Source organism: Kogia breviceps, chromosome 18, assembly GCF_026419965.1.
Source record: "Kogia breviceps isolate mKogBre1 chromosome 18, mKogBre1 haplotype 1, whole genome shotgun sequence".
Classification (NCBI taxonomy): Eukaryota; Metazoa; Chordata; class Mammalia; order Artiodactyla; family Physeteridae; genus Kogia; species Kogia breviceps.
In genome coordinates this window covers 6,942,608-6,967,964 of record NC_081327.1, presented here as the reverse complement: position 1 = coordinate 6,967,964, position 25,357 = coordinate 6,942,608, and the positions used below count along the sequence as shown (strand labels likewise).

The 25,357-nt window shown below is 58.5% G+C and overlaps 1 protein-coding gene across 3 annotated transcripts; it reads right to left on the bottom strand.

Annotated features, from left to right (window-relative positions):
- Nucleotides 1–1,881: 1,881 nt before the first annotated feature.
- On the bottom strand, nucleotides 1,882–22,337 carry LMTK3 (lemur tyrosine kinase 3). 3 transcript variants are annotated; one of them, XM_059045732.2, is made up of 16 exons: nucleotides 22,265–22,337; nucleotides 20,181–20,293; nucleotides 19,148–19,281; nucleotides 18,734–18,884; nucleotides 18,149–18,225; nucleotides 17,555–17,673; nucleotides 15,440–15,527; nucleotides 14,943–15,091; nucleotides 14,469–14,553; nucleotides 14,262–14,383; nucleotides 13,959–14,108; nucleotides 10,923–13,444; nucleotides 7,765–8,180; nucleotides 6,234–6,369; nucleotides 5,935–6,072; nucleotides 1,882–2,401 (listed from the first exon to the last, which is right to left on the bottom strand). In XM_059045732.2, exons 2-16 carry the CDS (start codon nucleotides 20,254–20,256, stop codon nucleotides 2,385–2,387), a joined length of 4,380 nt encoding a protein of 1,459 aa, XP_058901715.1. In that variant the 5' UTR covers nucleotides 20,257–20,293; nucleotides 22,265–22,337; the 3' UTR covers nucleotides 1,882–2,384. The 3 variants fall into 3 exon arrangements, with proteins under 3 accessions (XP_058901715.1, XP_066876372.1, XP_066876373.1); XM_067020271.1 differs by having other exon boundaries at nucleotides 22,284–22,301; XM_067020272.1 differs by lacking the exons at nucleotides 5,935–6,072; nucleotides 22,265–22,337 and having other exon boundaries at nucleotides 2,298–2,401; nucleotides 20,181–20,834.
- Between the last annotated feature and the right edge of the window lie 3,020 nt (nucleotides 22,338–25,357).

Genomic DNA, 25,357 nt, shown 5'->3' with positions numbered 1-25,357 from the left:
CCTTGTTACGGGTTGAACCGTGTCCCCCACAAATCCATATATTGAAGTCCTAACTCCCAAAACCTCAAAATGTGATCTTATTCCAAAATAGGATCATTGCAGATACAATTAGTTAAGATGAGGTCATTAACGTGCGCCCTAATCCAATCTGACTGGTGTCCTTGTACAAAGGGACATTTTGGACACAGAGACACACATGCAAGGAGAGAAGGCCATGTGATGATGAAGGCGGAGATCGGGGTGATGCTTCTGCAAGCCAAGGAACACCAAAGATTGCCAGACAGCCACTGGAAGCTAGGAGACAGGCCTGGAACAGATTCTCCCTTAGAGGAACCAACTCTGCCGAGACACCTTGATCTTGGACATCTAGCCTCCAGAACTGAGACAATAAATGTCTGGTTTAAGCCACTCAATTTGTGGAACTTTGTTACAGCAGCCCTAGTGAGCTAATACACCCCTTCACCCTCAGACCCGGGAGTCCAGGCCCCCAGCCCCCCTCCTCCCTCAGACCCAGGAGCCTAGGCTCTCACTGCCTAACCTGGCTGGGTTCCATGCAGCACCCACCCTGGGCAGACATGTTACAAGATCAGTTCAAGAACCGCCAGATCGGGCTTCCCTGGTGGCGCAGTGGTTGAGAGCCCACCTGCCGATGCAGGGGACACGGGTTCGTGCCCCGGTCTGGGAAGATCCCACGTGCCGCGGAGCGGCTGGGCCCGTGAGCCATGGCCGCTGAGCCTGCGCGTCTGGAGCCTGTGCTCCACAACGGGAGAGGCCACAGCAGTGAGAGGCCCGCGTACCGCAAAAAAAAAAAAAAAAAAAAAGAACCACCAGATCTATGAGAAGTGGCAGTAGGGGACAGAGGCAAAACCTAATCCTCTCATTCGCTCTTTCTCCATCGCCCACAACTTACATGTGACCCTAATGCTCTCATCATCTTAATTCCTAAGCCAGGAGTCCACACAGCATCCCGGCTGGGTCCCCACTGCTGACCCCTTCCTTCCTCCCTCATGCAAACTGCTTCCTTCATATACACAAATGAATCTGGTACCAAGGTGACGGCGGGTGGGGGTGGGGGGAAGACAGGTTGAAGCCAGGAGGTCAGAGATGCAAAGACAGACCCAGTCAGAAGAAAAAAAAAGACAAAGATGGAGACAGAATCAGTCAAGAGACCAGGACAAACTGAGAAAAAGAAATCGAGACAAAAACCCGTGGCAGAAAGACATAATAGAGACAGGAAGGTGACGGGGACACACAGACAAGGAGAAAGAAGTAGCGATGGGGTGATACTCAGACGAAGAAATAGATGAGAAGAAAGAGGCTGAAGACATGGGATGGGAAAACGAGAAATTTGAATGGAGAGCTTCAATTAGGGGGAAGGCAAGAGAATGTCAGAGAGGTGGGTGGTCACATGGAGAAACAGGTAAACTGAGGCAGTTACCATGGGCAGGGAGATAGATTCTGACCCTCGAGGCACAGGCAGTGCCATTCTGAGATGTGTGGGATGTGGCCGTGATCCACTGTGGGTGCCGGCAGGTCATTGCTGAGCATTTTCCTCACCAGCCCTGGCCCCGGGACAGCTTCTGGCCACCTTGCAGAAACCCAGCTCTGACCATAACCTGCCACCTTCCCGAACGCTCACCGGCTCCTCGTCTCCTCCTGACCTGTAAGTTGAGGCTGCAGCAGAAGTCGGTGATGCCGACACCAGACTGAGATCCAGAGAAGTGGAGAAGCCGGGGGTCTTGCTGCCACACAGGCATTTCTGCCTTTCTGAGCCTTGATGTTCCTGTCAGATGGGGCTGTGAGGACGGCCATATCTCCTGGACAGCACCTGCTCCCTGCAGCCTCCCCTCTTCATCGCCCGAAACACACACACGCCCCACGTTCCTCCAAAAAGTTGTTTTTTGTCTTTTTTAAATAATGTGAAAATGCCACGCGAAGGTCTCAACCAGAGGCCCCTCCAGGGGCCAGGCTGGGCTGGGAAAGGGGAGACGCGAGATGGGGGGGGCGGGTCCAGGTCCCTGAAGCCTTCGGCCCCTGTCTGGGGCTGGGAGTGGGTGAGGAGGGGCCTCCGCTGTGCAGAGGGGCTCCAGGCCCTAAAGAGTTCAGTTCAGTTCTGAGAAAGGCGGCTCTCCAGGGAGGGGTGAAGGGCTTCCTGCCTCATTTGGCACCGAGGGGGTCAGGGGGCTCAGGGGAGCCGTCCGGGGGGCTGGGGGGCGGAGGGCCAGGGCCTCCCGTTTGGCACATGGTGGGGGAGGGGGAGGGCCCGGTCTCGGGGGCCTCCCTGGATGTGACGTCTGTGGTGGTGGCAGTGGCTCCATCATCCACAGAGGATTCTACTCTCAACCCCTCTTCTGGGGGTGGAGGGGGGTCAGGTCTTCGGGGAGTCAGTTCTCCACGGGGCCTGAGGATGGAGGGAGAGGAGAGAGAAATGGAATTACTGGGCAGAAAGGCTCATGGCTTCTGGCTTGCCGATCGGAGTGAAAACCAAGTCCTCACCGTGGGGAGGGCCCCACCTGATCTGCTCTGTCCTTTTTCTGTCCTCATTTACTCCTGCCCCCAACTCACTCTGCTCCAGCCACAGTGGTCTGCTTCCTTGCTGTTCCTCCAAGCACAGTCCTACCCCAGGGCCTTTGCACTGGCTGTTCCAACTGCCCGGCATGCCCTTAGCCCTTCCCATAGAACTCAGGCCTCCGTCACCATGCCCCCTCTTCAGGGGTCTTCTCCGGGCCATTCTCAGTCAAGCAGTCGTCCCCCTCACCCCCCAAGGTCATTCTATCTCACTGCACTATAGTGGGGGGTGGGGGTTTGTTTGTTTTTCGGGTTTTTTTTTGGTGGCGCCGCATGGCTTGTGGGATCTTAGTTCCCCGACCAGGGATTTCACCTCGGCCGTAAAAGCACTGAGTCCTAACCACTGGACCGCCAGGGAATTCCCTTCCACTATACTTATTTTCTTTCACATTTCTCCTCTGGGATAATCTCAGTCATTGTCAAAGAGCCAGCTTCCTGTCTGCTTGCCCCTCTAGACTGGAAGATCAGAGAGGATGCGACTGCATTTCGTCACCGCTGCATCCCCAGCATCCAGCAGGGGCCCTGCACAAAGTGCCGTCCCACCAGACTTTCCCACCATGATCCGTTCTCTTCCAGTGGAAGGAGAGCCTCCCACCCATACAACAGATCCAGGAAACCAGGGTCTGTGGGGTGGAGACTCCCAATCAGGGCTACCCACCGGGCACCCCCCCCTCCACCTCGCACTTCTCACCTGAGTGGCCTGGGTCAAGTCATTGCCCTCACTTCCAGTCCCTGAGCCTCAGTTTCCCTCTCTTTAAATGGGGAGCATAGGGCTTCCCTGGTGGCGCAGTGGTTGAGAATCCGCCTGCCGATGCAGGAGACACGGGTTCGTGCCCTGGTCCGGGAAGATCCCACATGCCGCGGAGCAACTAAGCCCGTGAGCCATGGCCGCTGAGCCTGTGCGTCCGGAGCCTGTGCTCCACAACGGGAGAGGCCACAACAGTGAGAGGCCCGCGTACCACAAAAAAAAAATAAATAAATAAAAAAAAAAAAATGGGGAGCATGACCCTCGTGTCCTTTTCAGGGAAGTAGGGAAACTCTGAGATTCCTGGCGGCACTCAGCCCCCAGGGAACGTGTGTGAAGTGGGCAGAGCCACGCCAAGCACAGGGGTCTGAGGAAGAAGGGGGCTCCGCCTGACTCACCCCCCCCACCCCCCAGCCGTGGTCTCGAAACCGGCTCAGCAGCTTCCCAGCCCAGCTGCGGAATAGCTAAGGATTGAGTAAAGGGATTTGGGGTTTTGTGTGATCGGGCCCTCCCTCTCCTCTCCAGGTGAATAAAGGTGAAGTCATCCTGGATTGCTGGCCCTATGGGCCTCAGCCCTGACTCAACACTTGGCTGGTGTCCCCACGCCCTGGAACCCACCTCATCCTGTCCTCTTGGGGGCCTCCAAGAAGATCTCTGGGAGGAGTGACATTTGGGGGTGATATCTGAGGATGTTGCCAAGTGAAGGGTCAACCCTCAGCCCATCCCTCCTGCCCTTGACTCTGTATGTCCTCTCCTCTCCCCCCCTGGAGTCTTGTCTGGCCTCCTCCCCAGCCTCCCTGCCTCCACTGGCCCCCACAAGGCCCGGGAGAAGTCTTCCTACACCCGGGCCTGATGCTGGCCCTCCCCAGCTCACAGTCCTCGTGGCTCTCTAGTGCCCCCAGGACAAAGTCCCCGCCCCTCAGCTTACCCTCAAGCCCTGCGGGGTCTGTCCTGCTCTCTCTCACTTCCCACACCCACCCCCCTCCACCCAACTCTGCAGGTAACCTCCAGACACACCCGCTTCCCTTCTGTTCCATGAATCAGCCAAGCTCTCTCCTGCCTCAGGCCCTCGGCAAGCTGTCCCGTCTGCTAGCACGCTGTCCCCTTCCCCTTCACCTAGTTAATGACAGCCAGCCCTTCAAGTCCCTGGTTAAAGGACCCTTCCATCACCGAGGACACAAAGCCCTTTCCTCTTGTCATGTGCTTTCTCAGCAACCCTGGGTTGGCACTTATCACTTACTGTGGGACTGTGAGGCAGTGCTGTGGGCAGGGCGGAGGGGGGCTCACTGATCTCGCCCAGCACCGAATCCCCCGAGCCCAGTTCAGCGGATTCTCAATAAGCATCTACTTCATTAAACGCAGGAACAGCTACCAGTTAGAGACCACTGCTGCGTGCAAGGGGAGGATTAAGCCATTTAATCCCCTTAACAAACTTAGGAGTTAGATCCTGTTATCCTCCTCGTTCTACAGAAACTGAGGGACAGAGAGGGAAAGCGACTTGCCCTAGGTCACCCAGCCAAGAAGTGGCAGGGCCAACACCTGAACTCAGGCGCAGTGTAGGGGAGCAGGCATGGAGTCCCCCCGGAAAAGAGCCAGTTGCACCTTCCCCCTACTTAGTTCTGTCCTCTGGGAACACCTCCACCTGCCTGGCCCAGTGCAAGCCCTGTGTGCAGGGATGTTCTCCCAAGGTGGTGGCGAGGACTAGCATTATGGCGTAAGTGAGACGCAAGAAAGGTACCTGACAAATGCTGACTACTGGAGTGGACACAGACTCAGAGGCCAGGCAGCCGGGGTTTGTGCCCCAGCACCTCATGCCTCTCTGTGCCTCAGTTTTCTCTTCTGTAAAATGGGGATGAGACTAGAATACACCCCGTGGGCTCATAGGGAGGATTAAATGGGGTAAGATGTTGCAAGCACATTCTGGGGTCTATGGGAGTGCTTGCTGTTATTGCTACGGGGCTCCCTGGCCGTGTCCTCTCTGCTCTGGTTCATACTAACCGGCTTTGAGCCCCCTGGTTTCCTCTGGCTTCTTGTCTGCCTCTGATCAACCTATGCCCCCTGAAGGAGATGGGATCAATGTCCACCAAGTACCAGACAGGATCTTAGCACAAAGATGGGGCAAAGATGGGAAAGAAAAAGAATAAGAAAGAAAGAAAGAGAGGGAGGGAAGGAGGGAGAGAGAGAGAGAAAGAAGCGAAGGAAGGAAGGAAGAAAGAAAGAAAAGAAAGAAAGAAAAATTAATTTCGGGCTTCCCTGGCGGTCCAGTGGTTAAGGGGCCGCGGGTTCCATCCCTGGTCGGCGAACTAAGATCCTACATGCCAAGGGGTGCGGCCAAAAAAAAAAAAAAAAACGATGGGCAAGGCTCAGAGGGGATCCTTACAGAAGGGAAACTGAGGCTCCGGGAAGGGCGTGATTGCCCAAGCCCATATGATGGACACCTCTTGGTCTGAGCGGGTCTCAGAGGTGGGTGGGGTTTCACTGGTGAGCAGCCAGACTGAGAGAGGGGAAGGAAAAAACTGGGAGAGAGGCAAAGATATTCAGAGAGATGGGGACAAGAAAGTGGGAGAGACAGATGGGGACAGAGATTGGCAGACGTGGGGCAGGGGTCTGGAGCACGATACCTGCGGGCCGGGCGTCGGGGGCCCGGGCGGGGGGCCCCGGGGTCTCCAGCGCAGGCGAGACGGAGAAGCGGGAGAAGCACAGGGGGGGGCCTGGAGGGGGGAGGAGGGGGAAATCCTCCGCCCACTCGAAACTGCCTCCTAGCGTCGGGGGCGGGGTGGGGTGAGGAGGGAGAGGAGAGGACGCGGTCAGATCCTCAGTCACTTCTTCAGCCCTCCAACCCCGCCCCTCAGCAGGCCCCGCCCCGCCGCTGCCCTTCCCATAGACCCCGCCCCCAACTCTGCCCCGCCCCGCCCCTCACCAAAGCCGCTGTCGTTGCTGGGAAACCCATCTCCGGGGGTGGCGGGGTGGGGAAGCGTCGGGGGCGCTGGGGGCGTTGACGGGTCCGTGTCCCCCTCGGGGGGGCCCTGGACACTCAGCTCGTTGGTTGGAGTCTCCTGTGAAGGCATATTAGGGGAGGCAAGAGGGGGCGAACCGTCACATCCCACTCACTACATCCCAACAAGCAACAAACCCCGCTAACATTTCTGGGGCTTCAGGCATCCCAACTTACAAACGCTCTCTCTGGAGATCCCCTAATCTGCCTTCGAAGCCTCAGGCCAGCTTTAACCTCCCTCGGCCTGAAGCTCCTCCCCCGACCACGGACTCCCGCCCACAGCTAAGCAGTCCACTGCAGGAATTCTCTTCCGGCTCCTTAACGCGCTGCCTCCACGGAAGTCCCTAACCCAGGACTATCTCCGTGAGTCCCGTCCCGTCTCCATGACCCTTACTCACGTCCTAGATCTCGGCCACAGGCGTCCAAGTGCGGGCCCCACAACTATGGGGCCTATGGTCCTGCTCCTATGGTCCTCCAAACTCCTAACCCATTTTGAGCATCTCCGGAGCCTCCCGCGAGCCCCTAAGCCCCGCCCTCTGAAGAGGCCCCGCTCCAGTTTGTTTCAGTGCCCTAGGCCTCAGCTCTTGACCCTGTTCTCAATCATCTCAGGACCTTAGTACGCCCCGCCCCGTGTTCATCTAGACACGGCCCCAGACCACAAGCACCACACCGCCCTGTTTTTCTCTTCAACACTAACCTCCCAGGCTACTTTTAACTCATTCCTCAACCCATCTCTCTTAGCCCCGCCCCAGTTCATTAGCTCTGTCCCATCCCTGAACCCACTACTGCACTTAGTATCTTAACACTACAAGCAGCATCTCTTTAAGCCCTACCTGCAGCTTCTCCATGGCCCACCCCTAGTGGATAAAATCCCCTCCATCCTGAGCCGGCCCCTCGGCCTCCACAACATTAGAGCGCTGGTGCAGAAACCCTATCCCCAACTTCACTAGGCTCCGCCCCCACCTTACAGACCACGCCCTAATCCTCTCACTTTCTCCTTAGCCTCTGACTACCAGGTACCGCGCTTTCCTTCCGGATCCGTTCTCATCTCCAGGCCTCTCCCTAGCCCTCCAGCACCCTTCCCCACCCCAGGCCCCACCTCTGCTCTGGACTCGGCCCTTCCCCGGGCCCCGCCCCATTCCCAGGCCCCTCCCTCACACTCAGGGACTCATCCGGCCCTATCTCCCTAGCCAGTCTCTCCCCAGGCTCCGCCCTCACCCTGCAGGCCCTGCCCCCACTTGAGGCGCGGCCTTCCTCCAGGCCCAGCCCCATTCCCAGGCCCCGCCCTTACACTCAAGGCCTCATCTGGTCCTTCAAGTTCCGCCCCATTCCCTGGCCCGCTCTCCCACGCCCCGCCCGCACCCTGCAGACCCCGCCCCCAATCTAGGCGCGGTCTTCATCCAGGCCCCGCCCCTCCCTAGACCCAGCCCCGGGGTCCTGCGCAGGGGCAGCCCACCTGGTCGAAGAGGTAGACGGTCACGTCCCCGTGGAAGGAGACCATCTTGCGCTTCCTCTCCAGCTCGCTGTCCTCGGGTTCGTCGGCCCCGCGTGGAGACTTGAGCAGCCCCCGCAACGGGCGGGCCGCGTCCGCGTCGGCGCTGCTCACCACGACGGGCACCGGGGCTGCCCGCGCTCTCCCGGGGCCCCGCGGCCCCACCAGCGCGCCCGCCGCCGCCACCTCCTCGTCCTCCTCCTCGTCCTCGTCCTCGTCCTCCCCGTCCTCCTCCGACGGCCCCGACGCCCCCGCCCCGCCGGCCTCCCCGCCAGCCGCCCCGGCGTCCACGCCCTCCCACGGGGGTCGCCGCGGGCCCGGCCCCGGGAACGGCGTGAGCGTGAGCGGCGGCAGCGCCAGCGAGAGCCGCGAGAGCTTGGCTGCGAGGGGAGACACCCGGTGAGCCCCTGTTCCTGGGGAAACTGAGGCATGCCCTCCCGCCTAACTCTGTGTCCTCAGGCAATCTCAGCCACAGTCTGGGCCTGTTTCCACCCTTGTGAACCAAAAGGCTGCACTGGGGGTCTCCAAGCAGAAGGGTAGCGGTCTTCCCCCTACTCCAGTGCTTAACCCTCTCCGTGGCTCCCCAGTGCCCACAGCACAAAGCCCCAGTTTCTCCCGGGGCCACCAGGCCCGAGTGCCCTGGCTCTGCTGACCTCTCCTGGTTCTGTCCCCACCTCATTCTGGCTTGACCTCCATCCAACCACATGGGCCATATCCCCATTCCTCCCACCTCTGAGCCTTTGCATAGGCTGTTCCCTCTGCCTGGAACTTCCTTATCTAACTCGAGTCCTATTCATCGTCCAGCTCTGTCTGGACTTTCAAAGCCTTTGGAGATCTCCCAAGAGGTCTGGCCAGGTGCAACCCGCTCTGCACCCCATAGTACCAAGCACCTCGCCTTCCTAGCAGTTGATCTCAGTATAGAACTGTAATTCTGTGGCAGTGTGATTAATGTTTGCCTTGCCACAGAACAGAGACTGAGTCGGGCTAATTCTGGCTGCGTTCCCCAAACCCCAAGCACATAGAAGTACTCAGTCAATATTTGTGGGATTAGTGAATAAATGTTCTCTGCTACACAATGTTGACCAAGGTACTTTCTTTCCCCTTTTGGCCCTCAATCGCCAGAAAATTGGGGTGTCTAGCCATCTCCAGGTCCTTTCCCTGCCCTAAGACTCCTTGATCTCAGCCTGCTGGGAGGGAAGGACTTCAGGTCCCTGGAGGAGGAAACCTCACTTCAAATCCCAAGCCTACCCTGCTCTCTTGCTGTGTGTCCCTGGGCAAGCAGATCCACCTCTCTGAGCCTCTGTTTTCTCACTGGTAAATGGAGGGGCCACTCATTCCTCCATTACTGCATAAGTGAGCTGTGTGCCAGGCCCTGTGGGGGGCGATGGTGGGGATGAGAAGAGGTTCAGGGCAGGGCAAGGAGAAAGATGGATGTGGACCGAGTCACTCTCCACCCCTCATTCACTCAACTCCAGCTTCACCAGCCTTTTGCTATTCCCTGAACATGCCAAGTTAATGCCCATCTCAGTGTCCTCTACCTGAAACATCCTTCTCCCAGATGTCCACCTGGCTCACTTCCTTCATGTCTGCTCAGAAGTCACCTCCTCATTGAGGCCTTCCCTGCCCACCCATCTCAAGGTGATGGGGTGGAGTGGGGCTTTATAGAGGAAGCTATCAAGGGCTGTGGATACCCAGAGGAAAGACAGGGTGACAGTCTTTCAAAATCAGGAAGGTTTCCCAGGGAAGGGGGAATTTGAGTGGGGTCATGAAGGATGAGTAGGAGTTCACTGGATTTAAAAAAAAAAGAAAAGCATGCTATTCCCAGTCTCTTCGCACCCAACAACACCGACCACCGCCCCACCGCCCCCCGCTGCCTCAGATCCTCTGAGGCATCTTAGTTGCTCATCCCCTGTCATTTTCATGCTGCCCAGGGTCTTTCCTGACACAGCTTGTTGCAAACTCCCCACAACAACCTTGAGGAAGTGGTAGTGTTCTAATGCTGTGGGTTTGAGGAAGGAAGGTTCTGTGCTCAGTGCCCTTCCTGACCTTTCCCTCTTGAGCCTCAGGCTCCTCTGGCAAACAGAGATAATAACCCTTCCCTCAAGTGTGGCTGTGAGGTTGCCAATATAAAACAGGCCCAGTCATTTATAACTTTCATACCAGTATTTAAGGAGATCGGGCCTCTGGATGATTCCAGTGGAACCACAGTCCCTGTCCCTATGTCCACATCTAAACAGGGGCTGTTTATTTTACTCTCCATTTATCTTCTCTTAAATTGTCCCCTCTCTATGACAAACTATTTCCTGTGTTCCCGTCAAAACTCAGTTTCCAGAAAAGGCCTTTCTACTAGGCTTTCAAGCCACCAGTACTGCGGTGGGCAGGGCAGGGTCTGAGGCTCCCTGGGTCTCAGCCCTGGACGGCTCAGGGGCCTGGCGCACAGGAGGCCTGGCACGATGAACATGCCTCAGCTTGTTGGAAAGTTTAAACCAGAGATCACGCACTGGCAGCCCAGCCCGCAGAAAGGCTTCTTTTGAATTGGTTTCAACCATTAAAACACCCAGAACTCTGGCTTAAAGGGGGAAAGCAGCAGATTTGGCAACACCAGGTGGGCATTCCTGAATGGAGCTGAGAAGTGGCTGCATTTCCTCCCCAACTCCTACCCCCCGTCTCCCAGCTCTCATTCATTCATTCATTCCCACCTGTCATTCATTCCCTTATATTGTCTGACCCCCTGTGGGCATCTGAGTTTGCAACCCCTAGTTGATGTGAATTGTGATATAACAGCAGGTGCTTACAAGTGCCAGGCATTGGACCAAAGGCTTTGGAAGTCTTAACTCATTTAACCCTCACAGTCCTATTCGGTAGGCGCTATCCTTGTCATCCGTTTTTGGCAGATGGGGAAACTGAGGCACAGAGAAGGTCATCTGTCCAAGATCACAGCTAGGAAGGGGCAAAGCCAGGATTTGAGCCCAGGGAGTGTGGCTCTAGGGTCTGCCCTTGTCACCATCAGGCTGACCTGTCTGGTACCTGGGGGCCTGAGCTTCTCAACTGCACCCTACATCTTGGAAGGAGCTGGGCCTCGGCCCCCAACCGCGCTCCCGTGCTCCCGGCAGCCTGCTCACCTTTGATCTGCTCGCTGTTCCCCTGAGGGGGTCCCAAGTCCAAGAACAGTCGTGGCATCTCGGGGCCCTTCCTCTCGGGCTTGGGGGGGTCCCCGTCTTCGTTGGGTGCTGTGTCTCCGCCGGCTCTGCTGTCTGGGACCCCGGGCTCTCCCTCGGAGGCTGCCTCCGGCCTGGCTCTCTGGGGCGCCGGCTCCGGCCTCGTCGGCTGTGCCTCCAGCGGCGGTGGAGGCGGCTGTGGCCTCGTGCTGTCGACCCATCCGGCCTTTGCGTCCACGCCGCTTCCGAGGCCGCCGCCGGGGGCCATCCCCATGCCCACTGGGGCTCGGACCCCACTCCCGAGGTCCAGCCTCCCAGCCCCGGGGGCTCTCGGTGCCCCCCCAGTCTCGGGGGCTCTCCTCTCGGTCCCGGGTTCCGGCACCCCGCTCCTGGGGGCTGGGCCAGTGGGGCCAGGGGCTGTCTCCCCGCCGTTCAGGGCCAAGACCACTGCGCCAGGTGCCAGGGCTCTCTCCAGCGAGGTCTCTGGGGCTGGCTCCCCGTTCATGGGGGCTGGAGCCCCACTCTCGGGCATCTTCTCCCAGGGCCCTGGGGCTCTCCAAAGCCCAGTCTCTGGCAGCCTCTCCGGGTTCCTGGGGAATCTCAGGCCCCCATTCTCTGACACCTCCTCGATCTTTGACGGTGTCAGTCCCCCATTCACCAGCACTTGCTCTTCTCTCGCCGGGGACCCCAGGCCCCCATTCTCCAGCACTTTCTCCTCCCTCCTTGGGGGTGGCAGCTCCCCATTCGCCAGCACTTGCTCTTCTCTCTCTGGGGACCCCGGGCTCCCGTTCTCCGCCACCTTCTCCTCGACGCCCAGGGCTCTCTGTTCCCCGTTCTCCAGCACTGTCACCCCGTTCACGGGGAGGCTCGGGCCCTCGTGTGGGCTTGGGGCTTGCTTCCCGCTGCCCAGGACTGTGGGGCCCCTGCTTGGGCCCGGGGCTTTCTCTCGGCTCCCGGGGCCTCTCGCCGCCCTCCTGGGCCCTGTCTCGCGGGCGGCTGCCCCCTTCTCCCCCAGGAGCTTCCTTGTCACGTCCTCCCGCAGGGACATCAGCAACTGCTCGGTGCTCACTTGAACCACGAAGGTCGGCTTCTCCCGGGCCCCCGGGAGCGGGAGGGGACCCGGGTCTGGGGGTGGCCGGGGCGCTCCCGGGTCGGGGGGCTCGGGGGGAGCCCGTGGTCGAGGGACCCCTTCCTCCTCTGCTGCCCCCCCACCGGGGAAGGCTCCCTCGGGGGAAAAAGGGGTCTCGGTCTCGTAGCCGCTGTCGCCCGGCTTGGGGCCCGGAGACGACAGGCCTGAGCCGGGACTGGCCACGGCCGAGGGCGGGTCGGGGGACACGGCCGGGTCCGCGGGGGCCCGAGGAGGTGGCGGCGGCGGGGGGGGAGCGGGAGGTGGCCCCCGCCCGGGGTACTGGGGCGCCGCCGCCCCCATGAGGGGGTCCAGAAACTCGGGGGGGGCCGAGGCGGGGGGGTTCAGGGGCAGGTCGGCCAGGGAGCCCCGCTCGGCCCGCAGGGACGAGTCGTCCTCGGGGGGATGGGGGCAGCCAAGAGCAGGGTGGCCGCCCCAGCCGGCGACGGCGTCCCCTCGCTCCAGGGGCAGGCAGGAGCAGGCCCCCTCGCGGCTGCACAGGGGACACGGGAGGGGGCCCCGGCGGCTGGGGCCCCCTCCAAGGCTGCTGCTGTCTTCCCCCGGGGAGCTGCCCTCCTCCTCCTCCTCTTCCTCTTCGGCCCACGGGGTGGCCCCCCGCTCCCCCAGCACCTCGGCGGGGTCTCCTGCCAGGGTCTCCCCGGCGCCCCGGCCCTCGGGGTCCCAGCCGCTCAGGAGGAAGCTGCCGGAGGCTGAGGACTGGGCCGGGAAGGGCCGGGCCGCCGGGAAGAGTGGGGAGGCCCAGGTCTCGGACACCAGCTGGGGGACCTCGGGGGGGGCCTGGGGGGCCTGGGGGGCAGGCACTCCTGGGTCCAGGGGGTCCCAGTCATTGGGGAAGAGGGGCTCAGGCGGGGAGCCGTGCTCCTCGAGGCGGATGTAGTATTCGCTGCTCACGGAGGGGCTGCGGGCGCTGATGACCGGAAGCACGCTGGGCGTGGACAGCGCCTCGTAGAAGGGGTTGGAGGGGTTGGCGTGCGGGGCGGGGGGCGCGGACGCCGGCTGCCAGGTGGGTGCGCCCCCGCCCCGACCGGCCCCCCGCCGCGCCTTCTCCCACAGGCACTCAAGGTTGAGGCCGCGGCTACTCTCGGTGACCGTGAGCACGTCGTCCGGGTCGGCCCCAGGGAAGCCATCCAGAAGGGGGAACGGAGAGGACAGGGTCCCCGGGCGGGGCACGCTGTGCTGCGGGGGCCAGGGCCAGGGGAAGGGGCCATCTCGGGGGGGCGGCGGCGGCGGCGGAGGCCTTGGGGGCCGCTCGGAGAGCAGGTAGGTGAGCTGCAGTTGCAGATCAGAGGCCGAGGGGCGCTGGGCAGGCGGCCGCCAGCAGGACTGCAGGATGTCGTACCTGGGGGAGGGGGAGGAGGCAAGCGTGAGTAAGGCAGAGTCCTGGGGGGAGGGGGGGGGTCACTGGGGGGGGGCAGAGACCAGGAGAAAGTGGGGGGCAGAGACCCAGGGAGAAGAGGACCAAGACCCGGAGAGAGAGGGGGCACAGAAACCAGAGAGAGGGAGACAGAGACCTAGAAGAAGAGAGGACAGCAGGGCACATGTGCGGAAATGACGGTTAAGGTGGCCTTCCCGTTTGGGTTACAAGTTTTGGAATCAGACAAGCGAGCAGCAGGGGTCTTCTAGGGCTGGAGAAACAAGGTTCAAACACCAGCTGTCACTCCATGCCTCAGTTTCCCTGCTCCAAGTAGCAGATGCTGGCGGAAGGGGTGGGGACGTCCCCACTCCATTCTAGGGCTGGCAGCAAGTGGTGCAGTTGTGGAGCGGGGAGAGTGTGAAATGAGGCGGGGGATTCTGGGATCATCCTGGGGTGGGAGGTGGAAGGTCAGGGGTCCGGGGTCAGGCCCCGCTCTCACCAGTAGTCCCCGTAGGGCAGCTTGAGCCTCGGCCTGGCCAGCTTGACGTGCTGCTGACGGACGACGAAGGCGAGGACCTCCTCGTCGGATAGGTGGCGGTAGGGCTGTGCCCCAAACTCAAACAGCTCCCATAGGGTCACCCCTAGGGACCTGCGGGCAGCAGAGGACAGAGGAAGGTCAGAGCCCTGCCCTGACGGGCCAGGGGGCGCCCCCCCCCCGGCCTCAGTTTCCCCAGCCGTAGAACCTGTGACGCTTCCGCCTTCCTTGCCCTCCTCGGCCGCCCCCCCGGCCCGGGCCCCTCACCAGATGTTGCTCTCGCGGCTCTGGTCCACCACCATGAAGGTCCCGTGCAGCTCCCCGAGGAGCTCGGGCGCTGCCCAGCGCAGCGGGATCCACAGGCGCTCGGGGGTCAGGTAGTAGTCCTCCTGGGTGTGGGCGGCACGGGGTGCGGTCAAGCAGGCCGGGGCGCCCCCCCACCCCCTCCCAGCTCTGACGGAGGCCAGCCCTCACCTTGTAGTTGCTGTGTGCCAGCCCGTAGTCTCCAATGCGCACGGTGAGGTCGGAGGTCAGCAGGCAGTTGCGCAGGGCCAGGTCGCTGGGGGTGGGCGAGGGGAGCGAGGTAAGAAGGGGGGTAGCTTGGGGAAGCCCGCCCCCTCTTCCTAGACCCCGCCCACTTTCCCGCACTGCTCCCCTCCCCTCTTTTCCTCCCTCCTCCTCTCCTACCTTGACTCCTCCCCCTCCCCTGACTCCTCCCTCTCTTCTGTGACCCCTCCTCCCTTCCTGACTCCTCCCCTACTCTCCTGACTCCGCCTCTTCCCCCTGACCCTCCTGGGCTTTCCCCCTTTTTTGTGTCTCCCACTCAGGCCTCCTTCCATCCTTAACCCCCTCCCCTGCGGCCTCACCTCCCACCCCCGTAGCCTGGCCTCTTTCCCCTAAGTAGTCCCCTCCCCTCCCAATTCCTCCCGGTGGCTCCCAGGCTGCCACCTGTGCACATAGTTGTGGGAGTGGAGATGTGCCAGCCCGCGGGCGATCTCCAGGCCCATCCTCTGCAGTGTCCGCAGGTCTCGAGGGGGCAGCTCAGGGGACAGGCCCTCGGGGGGCCGCTGGGCCCGGAGGTAACGCTTCAGGTCCCCCTGGGAGAGAGGGCAGGGGGGGGTCAGCACCACCGCCCCCTCCCAGGCACCCACACCAGGCCATCCGGGGCAAGGATGGGACGACCTCTGCCCTCAGTGGGCAGCCCCCTCTGGGCCTCAGTTTCCCCTGCGGCTTAGAAGCGCTCGGGAACAGCACCCACCCACCTCACGCGCTAGCTCAGGGCGCACCACCTGGGAGCCAGTGCTCATCTACAGAGATGGCAGTGCTTGTCACAGGTGTTAGCTGTGATGATGATGGTGGTGTCGTCGCTGCAGATCCCTAGGAGCTGCCCTGGGCCCTCACACCGCCCAGCTCCCGGCCCTGCCTCCCCCGCCCCAGCCCCTCACCAGCTGACAGAACTCCATAATCAGCAGGAAGGGCAGTGTCTCCACGCAGACGCCCAGGCACTGGAGGACGTTGGGGTGCTGCAGGCTCCTGCGAGGGGAAGGGGGTTGCCTGCCTCAGGAAACGGCCCCTTCCATCCCACCCCAGCCCTCTGTCCCACCCCAACCTCCCAGCAAAACCAGACTGTTGTTTCAACCTCTTTGGCCTCAGTTTCCTTACTCCTTCCCCACATCCCCACCTCAGGACCACCCCACTGTCTCCCAGACCCCCAGGCACCTCCCTGCCCCTCCTTCTGGCTCACCAGCCCCTCAGCCTTTCTTCCCGCCCCCTGCCTCTTCCCCCTCCCCTGCCCTCCCTACAGCCCCGGCCCAAGCCTCCTCCTCACCTCCTGGACTCTCTTCTCAGCCTCCTGCCGGCCTCCCTGCCTGCAGTCCCTCCCTTCCAGTCTGTCCCTGACCGGATGCCCACCTGCTCACGACCCTCCGTGGCTCCCCGGCTCCCTGGGGCTGAGCCCGGCTCACTCCTCGGTCTCTCCCGCCCCCCTGCCTTCTCCAGCACCATGCTTATCGCCCGTGCGCCTCTCTCCAAACTCACACGTGCCCGCTTAGGCTCCGGGCCTTGTGCACGTGCACTTCTCTCTGTGGAGAACACTCTCCTCTCATCAAAGTCCTCCTCATCCCTTAGTTTCAACATCGTTTCCTCAAGAAATGTCACGGTCCCCTCCAACACTGGGGGATGCCCCTCTTTTACCCTCACATCGTGGGTAAGAGTCAGGCTTGGGGGTCTGAATCCTGTCTCCATCTTTCCCAAGTGTGTAACCTCACAGAAGTCATTTCACCTCTGGATCTGATCTAACACGGGAGCCACCGGCCATAGGTGACAGCTGAGCTCTCGAAATGTGGCAGAGGTAGCTGAGGAAAGACATTTTGAACTTGACTGCATTTTATTTAAGACAAATTTAAATAGCCATATGTGGGCCTCGAGAGAGACAGGCAAGGAAGCAAGTAAAAGGATGAAATAATGACAAACTAGGATATGTGTTATGCAGAAAATACACAAGTTGATGGGATGGAGCATCCCAGGGCCCTCCTTAGGTGGGGGAGGGAGAGAGAGAGAGAGAGAGAGAGTGTGTGTGTGTGTATGTGTAAGGGAAGGCCTTTCTGATCTGAGACCCAGGAAGAGCAAGGTTCCCACCATCCGAAACTGGGGCTGGGTGAGGCAGGGGTGACATTCTAGACAGAGGGAACAGCAAGGAGAGCGGTCCTGCGGCAGGAAAGAAGCTGGCGTGTGGGAGAGTCAGTGGGGAGACGGGGTGGCAGGGGGCGAGAGGGCTGGTGGCAGGAAGGGAACAGGGCTTGTGGCCCGTAGGGACCAGAGGGACTTTGTCCTGCGGGCCACAGAAAACCACGGGAGGGTTCAGAGGAAGAGGCTAATAAAATCTCTGGGCAAAGCTCACTTTTACAACCCTCCGATAAGAGGTCCCCGTGTAGGCACCCTTTCCATGACAGGGCACTCACTACCCCACAGGACATTCATGTAACAAATGTTTATTTAATTCTCGTCTGGAAGCCCTTAGAGTGGAGGGGAGACCAGGCAGGGGAGGGACAGGGTCCCGCCCTCCCAGACCTCCCAGTCCATTGGGGGCAGGGGATGGGAGGACCCTGGTCTGTGACTCTGATTCTGTCCTTCCTCACGCACAAGCAGGGGCCTGAGGAACCGAGCCACCATGAGGTACCCAGTGCCTAACACAGTTTCATCTGGCATCCTCTCAGCTGCCCTCTACATGAGGCTGCTCAGACTTCCTGGACCCACTTTCCAGACGAAAATACTGAGGTTCGGAGTGGAGAGGGGCGGGTCTCCAGCTCAGCTTCTGTGCTGTCCCCTCGCCTTCATCACACTGCCTTCATTTCCCTGGCTCTGTCCCAAGCGAGAACCTGAGGCTCAGGGAGGGAAATTCTCTGGACTGAGTGACACAGCCAGGAAAAGGTAGATGGAGGATTCGAACCCAGATCTCACCCCACACTGCGCTCCTCCTACTTCCAAATGTTACCTCCCTGAGGCACAAACTCAGATGTTTGGGCCTTGCAAGCCCCACGTCCACCGAGAAGTCCCCATACCTGTACGGCTGTGCTTCTGAGATGAACTTGCGCTGCTCCAAGGGCCCTGCGCTGGCTCGGAGCTCCTTTACCACCACCTGGGCTGGGGTGTAGTCCGAGAAAATCTCTCCCAGGATCACCTGATCAAGGGGGACCCAGGAGGCAGCGCCTGTGGTTTCCCCGGCCCCATCCCGGGGACCACCCTCCACCCCACCGTATGGCTCCCATCTTCCCCGCTTTCCAGCCTCTTCCTTCAAATCCCACCACCCTCGTACCCCCACCAGACGCGGGGATAGAGACTCACAGGCCCAGAGTCCGATGGACGCAGGGACGGGTGGAAGGATGGACAGACGGACGCGTGGAGAGCCGGATGGCGAGACGGAGTGGTCAATGGAGTGAGGAGGGAGGCGCTGACCGACAGGTGGCGGGGGGATGGAGTGGACGGGAGGGGGTGAGAGGTGAACAGAGGGGCGGGCAGTGGGGGGGCTGAGGGGGGCAGGGGGGACGAGGCAGGGGGCAGATGAGAAGTGGTGGGAGCAGGGGGGATGGACACAGAACAGGCGCATCGCCCTGGATGGTACGCACCCTCCACCGCCCACCCCCAGCCCCACTTACCTTCCCGAACCAGCCGCTCCCAATCTCCTGCAGGTAGCTGAGGTGCTGGCGGCTAAGGCCCAGGGGGGTGGTCATGTCTGGCGGTGGGCAAAAGTGAGAGGCACCTGAGCCTCTCTCCCCTCCCAAGTGCCATCAACACCCCTCGATCCAGTGGGGACTGGGGCCAAAGCAGACACAGCAGCTCTGTTTTCATTGGCTGCCCCAACATTCCACAATGGGATCTCTGCCTCCTCATTGGCTGCCCACAAGGTTCCAACGTCCAATCTGTCCTTCCCTTTGGCGTCCCAAGATCCTATGACATGACTTCAGCCTGCCATTGGCTACCTCTGACATTAAGATCTAGGCTGACCTCACCATGGGTTGCCCCACCAGAATCCCCAAATCTGGCTGTGGATGAAGCAATGGCTTCTACCGAGATGTTCTCTGACTTCCTTCAGGCTGCTTCCAAGATTCCGGGGCTCCCACCTCTGCCTTTCCCCTTGGCTGCCTTGGGCCTCGGCTCCCTGTTCCCTGAGGGAAAACCCTCAGGGCCCTCCACCCTGTCCCGTGGGGCCATGAGGCCCTAGTCAGGGTGCGGGGCAGTACCTGAGTGTGATGGCTGCGGGGCAGGCATCGGCAGGGAGACCTCGGCCAGAGGGAGAATGTAGACGTCAGGCAGTGACTGTGAAGAGGAGGTCTCTTCGGCGGGGGGAGTGTACTCCCCGGAGCAATCCTCCCCTTCCGGGTTCTCAAACTCCTGGGGCCGGGAGGGGTGAGGGGTGGGAGAACACAGGGCTCAGACAAGCCATGGTCCTTCTCACCAATACTATCCCCATCTTTCTCATAACTGTCCCCCAATCCCAGTCCAATTCCCATCCCAAGGCTCTGGACCTTGCCATAACTTCAGGCCTGAAGGGCTCTCAGACTCACTACGCTGCTCCCCCTCCTACCACCTGGACTGGGGGGAAAAGGACTTGCTGGCGCCTTCCTCCCGACCTTGAATCCCCTCATGCACCTCACCTTGAAGCCGACATCGCCCCGTTTGCAGCACAGACAGGTCAGGAGGAGGAAGATGAAGGCCAGCAGGCCAGAGCAGGAAATGAGGACCACGGCATAGGGAGGAGCCAGAGGGGCCCGGCCCAGGGCGAATCCATCTGTGGGCACAGGACTGGGCTGGGGTCCCGGCTTCAAGGCCCTGGCTCCCGGATTCCTTGCCCCTCCTCGTCCAGCGAGTCTTCACTACAACTCCCATGATGCTCTGCAACCAGGGGCCCCTTGGCAGAGGAGCCGGATGGCCCGGGGCATTGTGGGAGTTGTAGTTTGGGGCCTTCTCAAGTGGTTGGGTTGGGGGTGGGGTCCCTCCTCTCGCCCCAAGCTGGGACCCCCCCCTCCCCCCGCCCCATCACCTCACCCCCAGGCTTGGATGAATTTCAGTGAGGATTGAGGGAAGGAGGAGTAATAGTGGAGCCTGGAGCTCTCAGAATTTAAAATACGCTCTCACGACAGCCTTCTTACCCCCTGTTTGGGGAAGAGGATGAGCCCCCAACTGCAGGCTGGGAGAAGATTCTTGCCCCATGCTGGAACCTCCTAGTTACGGGGGTTGAGGCTTGTTTCTTTTAGGGACGCTTGGAGCACACACATGTCCTCTGTTCCCAGCCCAAGCCCCTGAGAAGGGAGCTCCGCAAGCCTTGGGTCTCCCCCAAAGCTAGAGAGCCTCCAATGCTGTGTCCCCCTTAGAAACAGTATTCCTCCCCTCTGTCCCCAATTCTCCCAGAGGCCCTGTCCTTCCCCGGCTCCCTGCACACACCTGCACACACACATGCGTGTGCACACACACATGTTGCCCGAACGGACCCCCTCCCCACCCAGCCCCCAGCCTTCCTCCCACAGGCCCTGCTAACATAGGCACCGTCCCCGCGGCTCCCCAGGCCCTGGGCTCGCTGCGGGAAGACGCCACACAGGTGATGGAGCCAGAGCCCCGCAGACAGACCTCCAGGGCAGGCCAGGGTGGGGGTGGGGGCCGCTGGACAGCCGGATGGCCGGACAGACTTACCTGGGTGGGCCGGGGACGCCAGGCAGCCGGAGGTGGAGACGGCCGCGAGGAGGATGAGGGCGCCGGGGGCAGGCATCTTGTCGAGGATGGAAGGGAGGTGGAGGTGGTGGCGGCTGGGGAGGAGGGGGGGGCGGGCCCTCAGCCCCCAGCCATGGGGACCCGCGCGACCCTGGCCTCCCCCCAGCCCAGGAGAGGGGCAGGAGACTCAGGACAGGGGGAGGGAGGGGCTGCTTACTGGCTCAGGTACCCCCCTCCCCCTCTTTGAAGGGACAGACAGATGAAGGGATGGAGAGGCGGACAGAGGAGAGGAGCTGGGGAGCCGGGGTTGCTGGGGGGGAGAGGGTAGGATGGGGGGGGGAGACTGAGGGCCCCGCCCCCGAGGGCAGCCGGGATTGGGGGAGCAGAGAGCCTGTCAGAGGAAGGGTGGGAGGAGGGAGGATGGAGGGAGGATGGAGCGTCGTCATGGCAACTGGCTCCCCAGTAGCATTGGCTGCCAGGAGGGAGGGGAGGGGGAGGGACAGACAGGGACCAGCAGACCCTTGTGTGGGGGGGACACAGGGCCCACAGTGCCTGGCCCGGACACTGCTGTGACATGCTACCAGCAGGGACACGTGTGCTCCGCGCCACGATGCAGATGTCAGGCAGGCACACGCAGCCCACACATGGCTGACACACGTCGCAGAGACCCTCATAGACAAGCACATCACATACAAAGGTGGACAGCTATCGGCAGACGGGGACACGTACACGTCACACACAAAGACGCAGGGATGATAGGCTGCACTAAGAACGCACAGGCAGGCCGGCCCCCTGCACAGATGCACCCGGCCACGCAGGAACGTCAAATGCATCACAAAGACCCACACATGCCACAGACAAAGTAAAGCCCCAAATCCACAGACACACACGCCACAGACAAAGATCCACACAGACACCACGGTGACGTGTCAAGGCACAGAGTCACGAACACAGACAATTCCACAGACAAATGGGCAACAAAGAAGACCCATAGACACACGCATCACATACACAGATAAACACAGACATGCACATCATACAAATACGCAGACATCACTTGCACGGAGACATACACATGACAGACACTAACACAGACACAAGTATACCATGCACGAATATACACAGACACACAGCAGATACATGGAGAGACCCGCACATCACATATGCAACTACATACACACAACACACACATATATATAGATACAGATCCATCAAAGATACACACATGTCTCACACAGACCCATTTCACTCACATGAATACACAGGGACACATGTCACACACCCAGATACACATGTACGAGCACAACTCACACATGGATATAGAGGCATGACACATTCAAAGACTATACAAAGCTACAAAAGTCACCTGCAAAAATACACATAAATATATTACACTGATACATACATATTACATACACATATACACAGTCACACACATTTTACATACAAGAAACACGCAGACACGCACAACACAAGCACACACAGATACACACACACACTGCATACCTAAACATACCTGGGCACACAGATCACAGATGTACACACATTTCACACAAGGTTACAAAGACACAGTACCCCACCGTAGTCACATATCACATACACAAATACACACAGGCATACAGAACACATACAAAGATACACACAGACACACGCATCACAAATACCCACACTTCCTATGAGGTTACATAGCCATTACACAACATAGGCACTTGCCTCATACAAAAGATACATATCATAGTTTATTTGTTTATTTTATGAGCATTTACTGCGCGCCAGGCATTGTTCTCAGCGCTTTACACATATTACTTTTAAATCCTGACATCTGCCTCCGAGACAGGTTCTTTTATCATTCCCACCGTACAGATGAGCAAACAGGCACAGCGAGGAGCAGACATCTGCCCCAAGGCACACAGCCGGGAAGTGGCAGGTTGCGGACTGGAACTCGGTCCGTCAGGGACACAGACAAAACAGACAAGGACGCACACATCACGTGCCAGGCCGCCGCCGTCTCGGGGTCACCCTCCCCCACCCCCGCCCCCGCACAGCACCCCGAGCTGCAGACACACCGGAAGCACGGACGCCCACCCTGCGCGCGGACGTCTCTGTAGTCAGTGAGCCCCTGCGATGCGTCGCTCCCGGCTGAGGCTGGGCGGGAGCTGCGCATCTCAGGCGCAGTCTCACTACAGACAGCGGAGGCGACCCAGACACCCCCTCCCCAGAAGGCTCACCCCCGCCCCCCGCCCCCCAGTAGGGGTCGAGGACCCATCAGGTCCTAAACGCGCAGCCGGCGCGCTCAGAACAGGCAACCCGAGGGGAGGGGGAGGGAGAGAGGTTCAGCGAGGCTCATTGGAGAAACTGAGGCAGGTTCATCAATCCAGGAGGGCTGGTAGGGAGGGGGTGCCGGGACCAGGGCTGCAGGGTGGACTGACCATATGCAGGAAGAGAGTACGGAATTGGGGGCTGGGGGATGAGGAAAGATGCAATTATCTGCCAGGGTGGCTGAAGGGCACAGACCCTGGATAAAGCAGAGGCTCATGGGAAATGTAGTCCCAGCCCTGAGACTTGTGGGAAATGGAGTTCTGGTTCATCCAGAAGGGAGGCTCTGGTTAATCGTCACCTTCCTCCGCCCGCGCCCCCATCCCGAGGAAGGGGCGGGTGGGTGAAGGTAGCAGGAGGCGGGGCACAGCTGCCTAAGTCTTTGGAAATGACGTGGGCAGAACTCTTGAGTCCTAGGGAGCGGCACAGGTGGGGTTGCTGTCCTAACTCTGTCCCTGGTTTGCTGTTAGTTCATTTATTCACTCAACAGACGTTCATTAAACCCACTGTGCTCAGCCAGGCCCTATGCCAGAATTTGGGGGTGCAGCACGGAACAAGTCCCTGCGTTGACTTTGTGTGTGGGTAGGTGCAGGTCAAGGTGCAGGTCACAGGGACTTGTAGAAAGTCCTCTAGAGTTTTTCAAACTAAGAACAGTGAGCCATTACTAAGGGCTGCAATCAAGCAGCCACCAGGGAAGCCCCCCAGTCATAGTCATTTAAATGTAATGTAGCTGTGCAGGGACACGAGGCACCGGGATTCTTGGGGGCCGTCCGGGAGGCTGCCTGCTGCAATCTGGGACATGTCACATGCGGTGCAAAACACTGAATACTATCCAGCCCTGTTTGTCTGTGACACTCAGCTTTCAGACCGATGGCCAGGGACCCTCCTGATAAGCCCCGGGGGACTTGCTCTTTTCCCGTGACCTTGATGCCCTTTCTACATCCCTCTGGCTGTCCCCATGTCATCTGGCTTTTTTTTATTTTTTTATTTTTTTAACATCTTTATTGGAGTATAATTGTTTTACAATAGTGTGTTAGTTTTTCCTTTACAACAAACTGAATCAGTTATACATATACATATGTTCCCATATCTCTTCCCTCTTGCATCACCCTCCCTCCCACCCTCCCTATCCCACCCCTCTAGGTTGTCACAAAGCACAGAGGTGATCTCCCTGTGCTATGTCATCTGGCTTTGAGCTTGTGTGTTTTCACACCTGCTATTAATTTAAATGAGGCAGAGTCTACCCTCAGAATGCAGAGAATGGAAAGTTGTGGGTTTTATCTTACCTTGAGTATAAAAGGGAAAAAAGAGTGCCTGCCTACAATGCCCCATTGGTCTGACAAAGGCATCTCATCAAGTATGCCTTTCAGGAATTCAGAGCTGGCTGTTAAAACTTGATTAGCAGCAGATAGGAGAATTCATAGGCATGATTACATTGTTGGTTGCGGCTGCCGGGCCACACAGGGTCCCGGTTTTGTTTTGTTCTGTTTAAATCGGGTGCTAGCTAATTGGTGTGTGTACTTAGAATTAATTCATGAAACTGTTCACTTCTGAAATGTGTTCTCTTACATATGTACTTGGTAGTCCAAACTTTATAAAAGATTTTATTGCCAGGGAAGCAAATGATCGAATAAGAGAACGCATTAGTGTCTCAACCTTTTTAGAAACACAAGTGCCTGGTGGTTATGTGAAGCAATTATACTCCAATAAAGATGTTTCCAAAAAAAAAAAAAAAGTGCCTGGTGGTTAAGAGCCTGGGCTGTCTGCCTTTGAATCCCTGCTGTGCCACCCAGGCTGTGTGGCTTTGGGCAAGTTACTTAACCTCTCTGACCCTTAATTTGTACATCTGTAAAATGAAGATAATGCCTTTTGGGCAAAATTGCCTGAGATAAAGAGAGGAAAGCATTTAGTAGAATAGCAGTCACAGAGCAGATGTTGAATACACGATACCACTGTTGTGTTTGTCATAGTTGTGATAAACGGGTAAAGAGATGGAAAATGCAGAACCACTATGTCAATAAAAAATGGTCCAAGGACATGAACGGCAAAGTCACAAGGCAGAAATACAGTGGATTACAAGCCTGTGGAAAAGCCTTTGCCCTCAGCATTAATTGTCTTAATGGTACGTATTGCTTTCTGAAATGCCCTATCCACTTAGCTATTTACTTATTTACTGTTCATCCATCTCCCCTCCCTTCATCCACTAGAACGAGTGTGTTTTGTTCATTGCTGCCTCTCCAATGCCCAGAACTGTGCCAGCCTTGTAGCAAGTGGTCAATAAATATTTACTGACTCAATGAATGAATATAAAAATGAAAGCAAGATTTAACTTTCTCTGACCAATAGTCAAGCTCTAATAAAATTATAACATTCAATAGGGAGGATGTGGTGACACAAACTCTGCCTTACTGTGCTTATTGTAAACAAGTGGAAATTATTTTAATCTTTCTAGAAACTGAGTTGGCACTCGTATCCAGTAATTCCATTTCTGGGACTCTGTGGGAAGGAAATAATGTAAGATCTGCACTAGAGTTTGTGCACAAAGATTTTCTCTGTTGCATTATTTGTATCAGTAAAAAAAAAAATCAGGTACAAAAGATATTTATAATAAGTTTATATATTTATGATAAAATAAGCTTTAGAGGAAAGGCTCTGTAAATCATGGAATAGCAATGTTATGGAATATTATGCAATCATTTTAAATGAAAGGGAAACATGTTTTTGTGATATATTAAGTAAAAATAAGCAGAAAGTGGAAGTGCTGTGTAATGTATACTCAACAAAAAACGGAAGAAAACGTTTCAATTTTAAATTATTGGAAGTCCCCATAGCCAATAATGGCG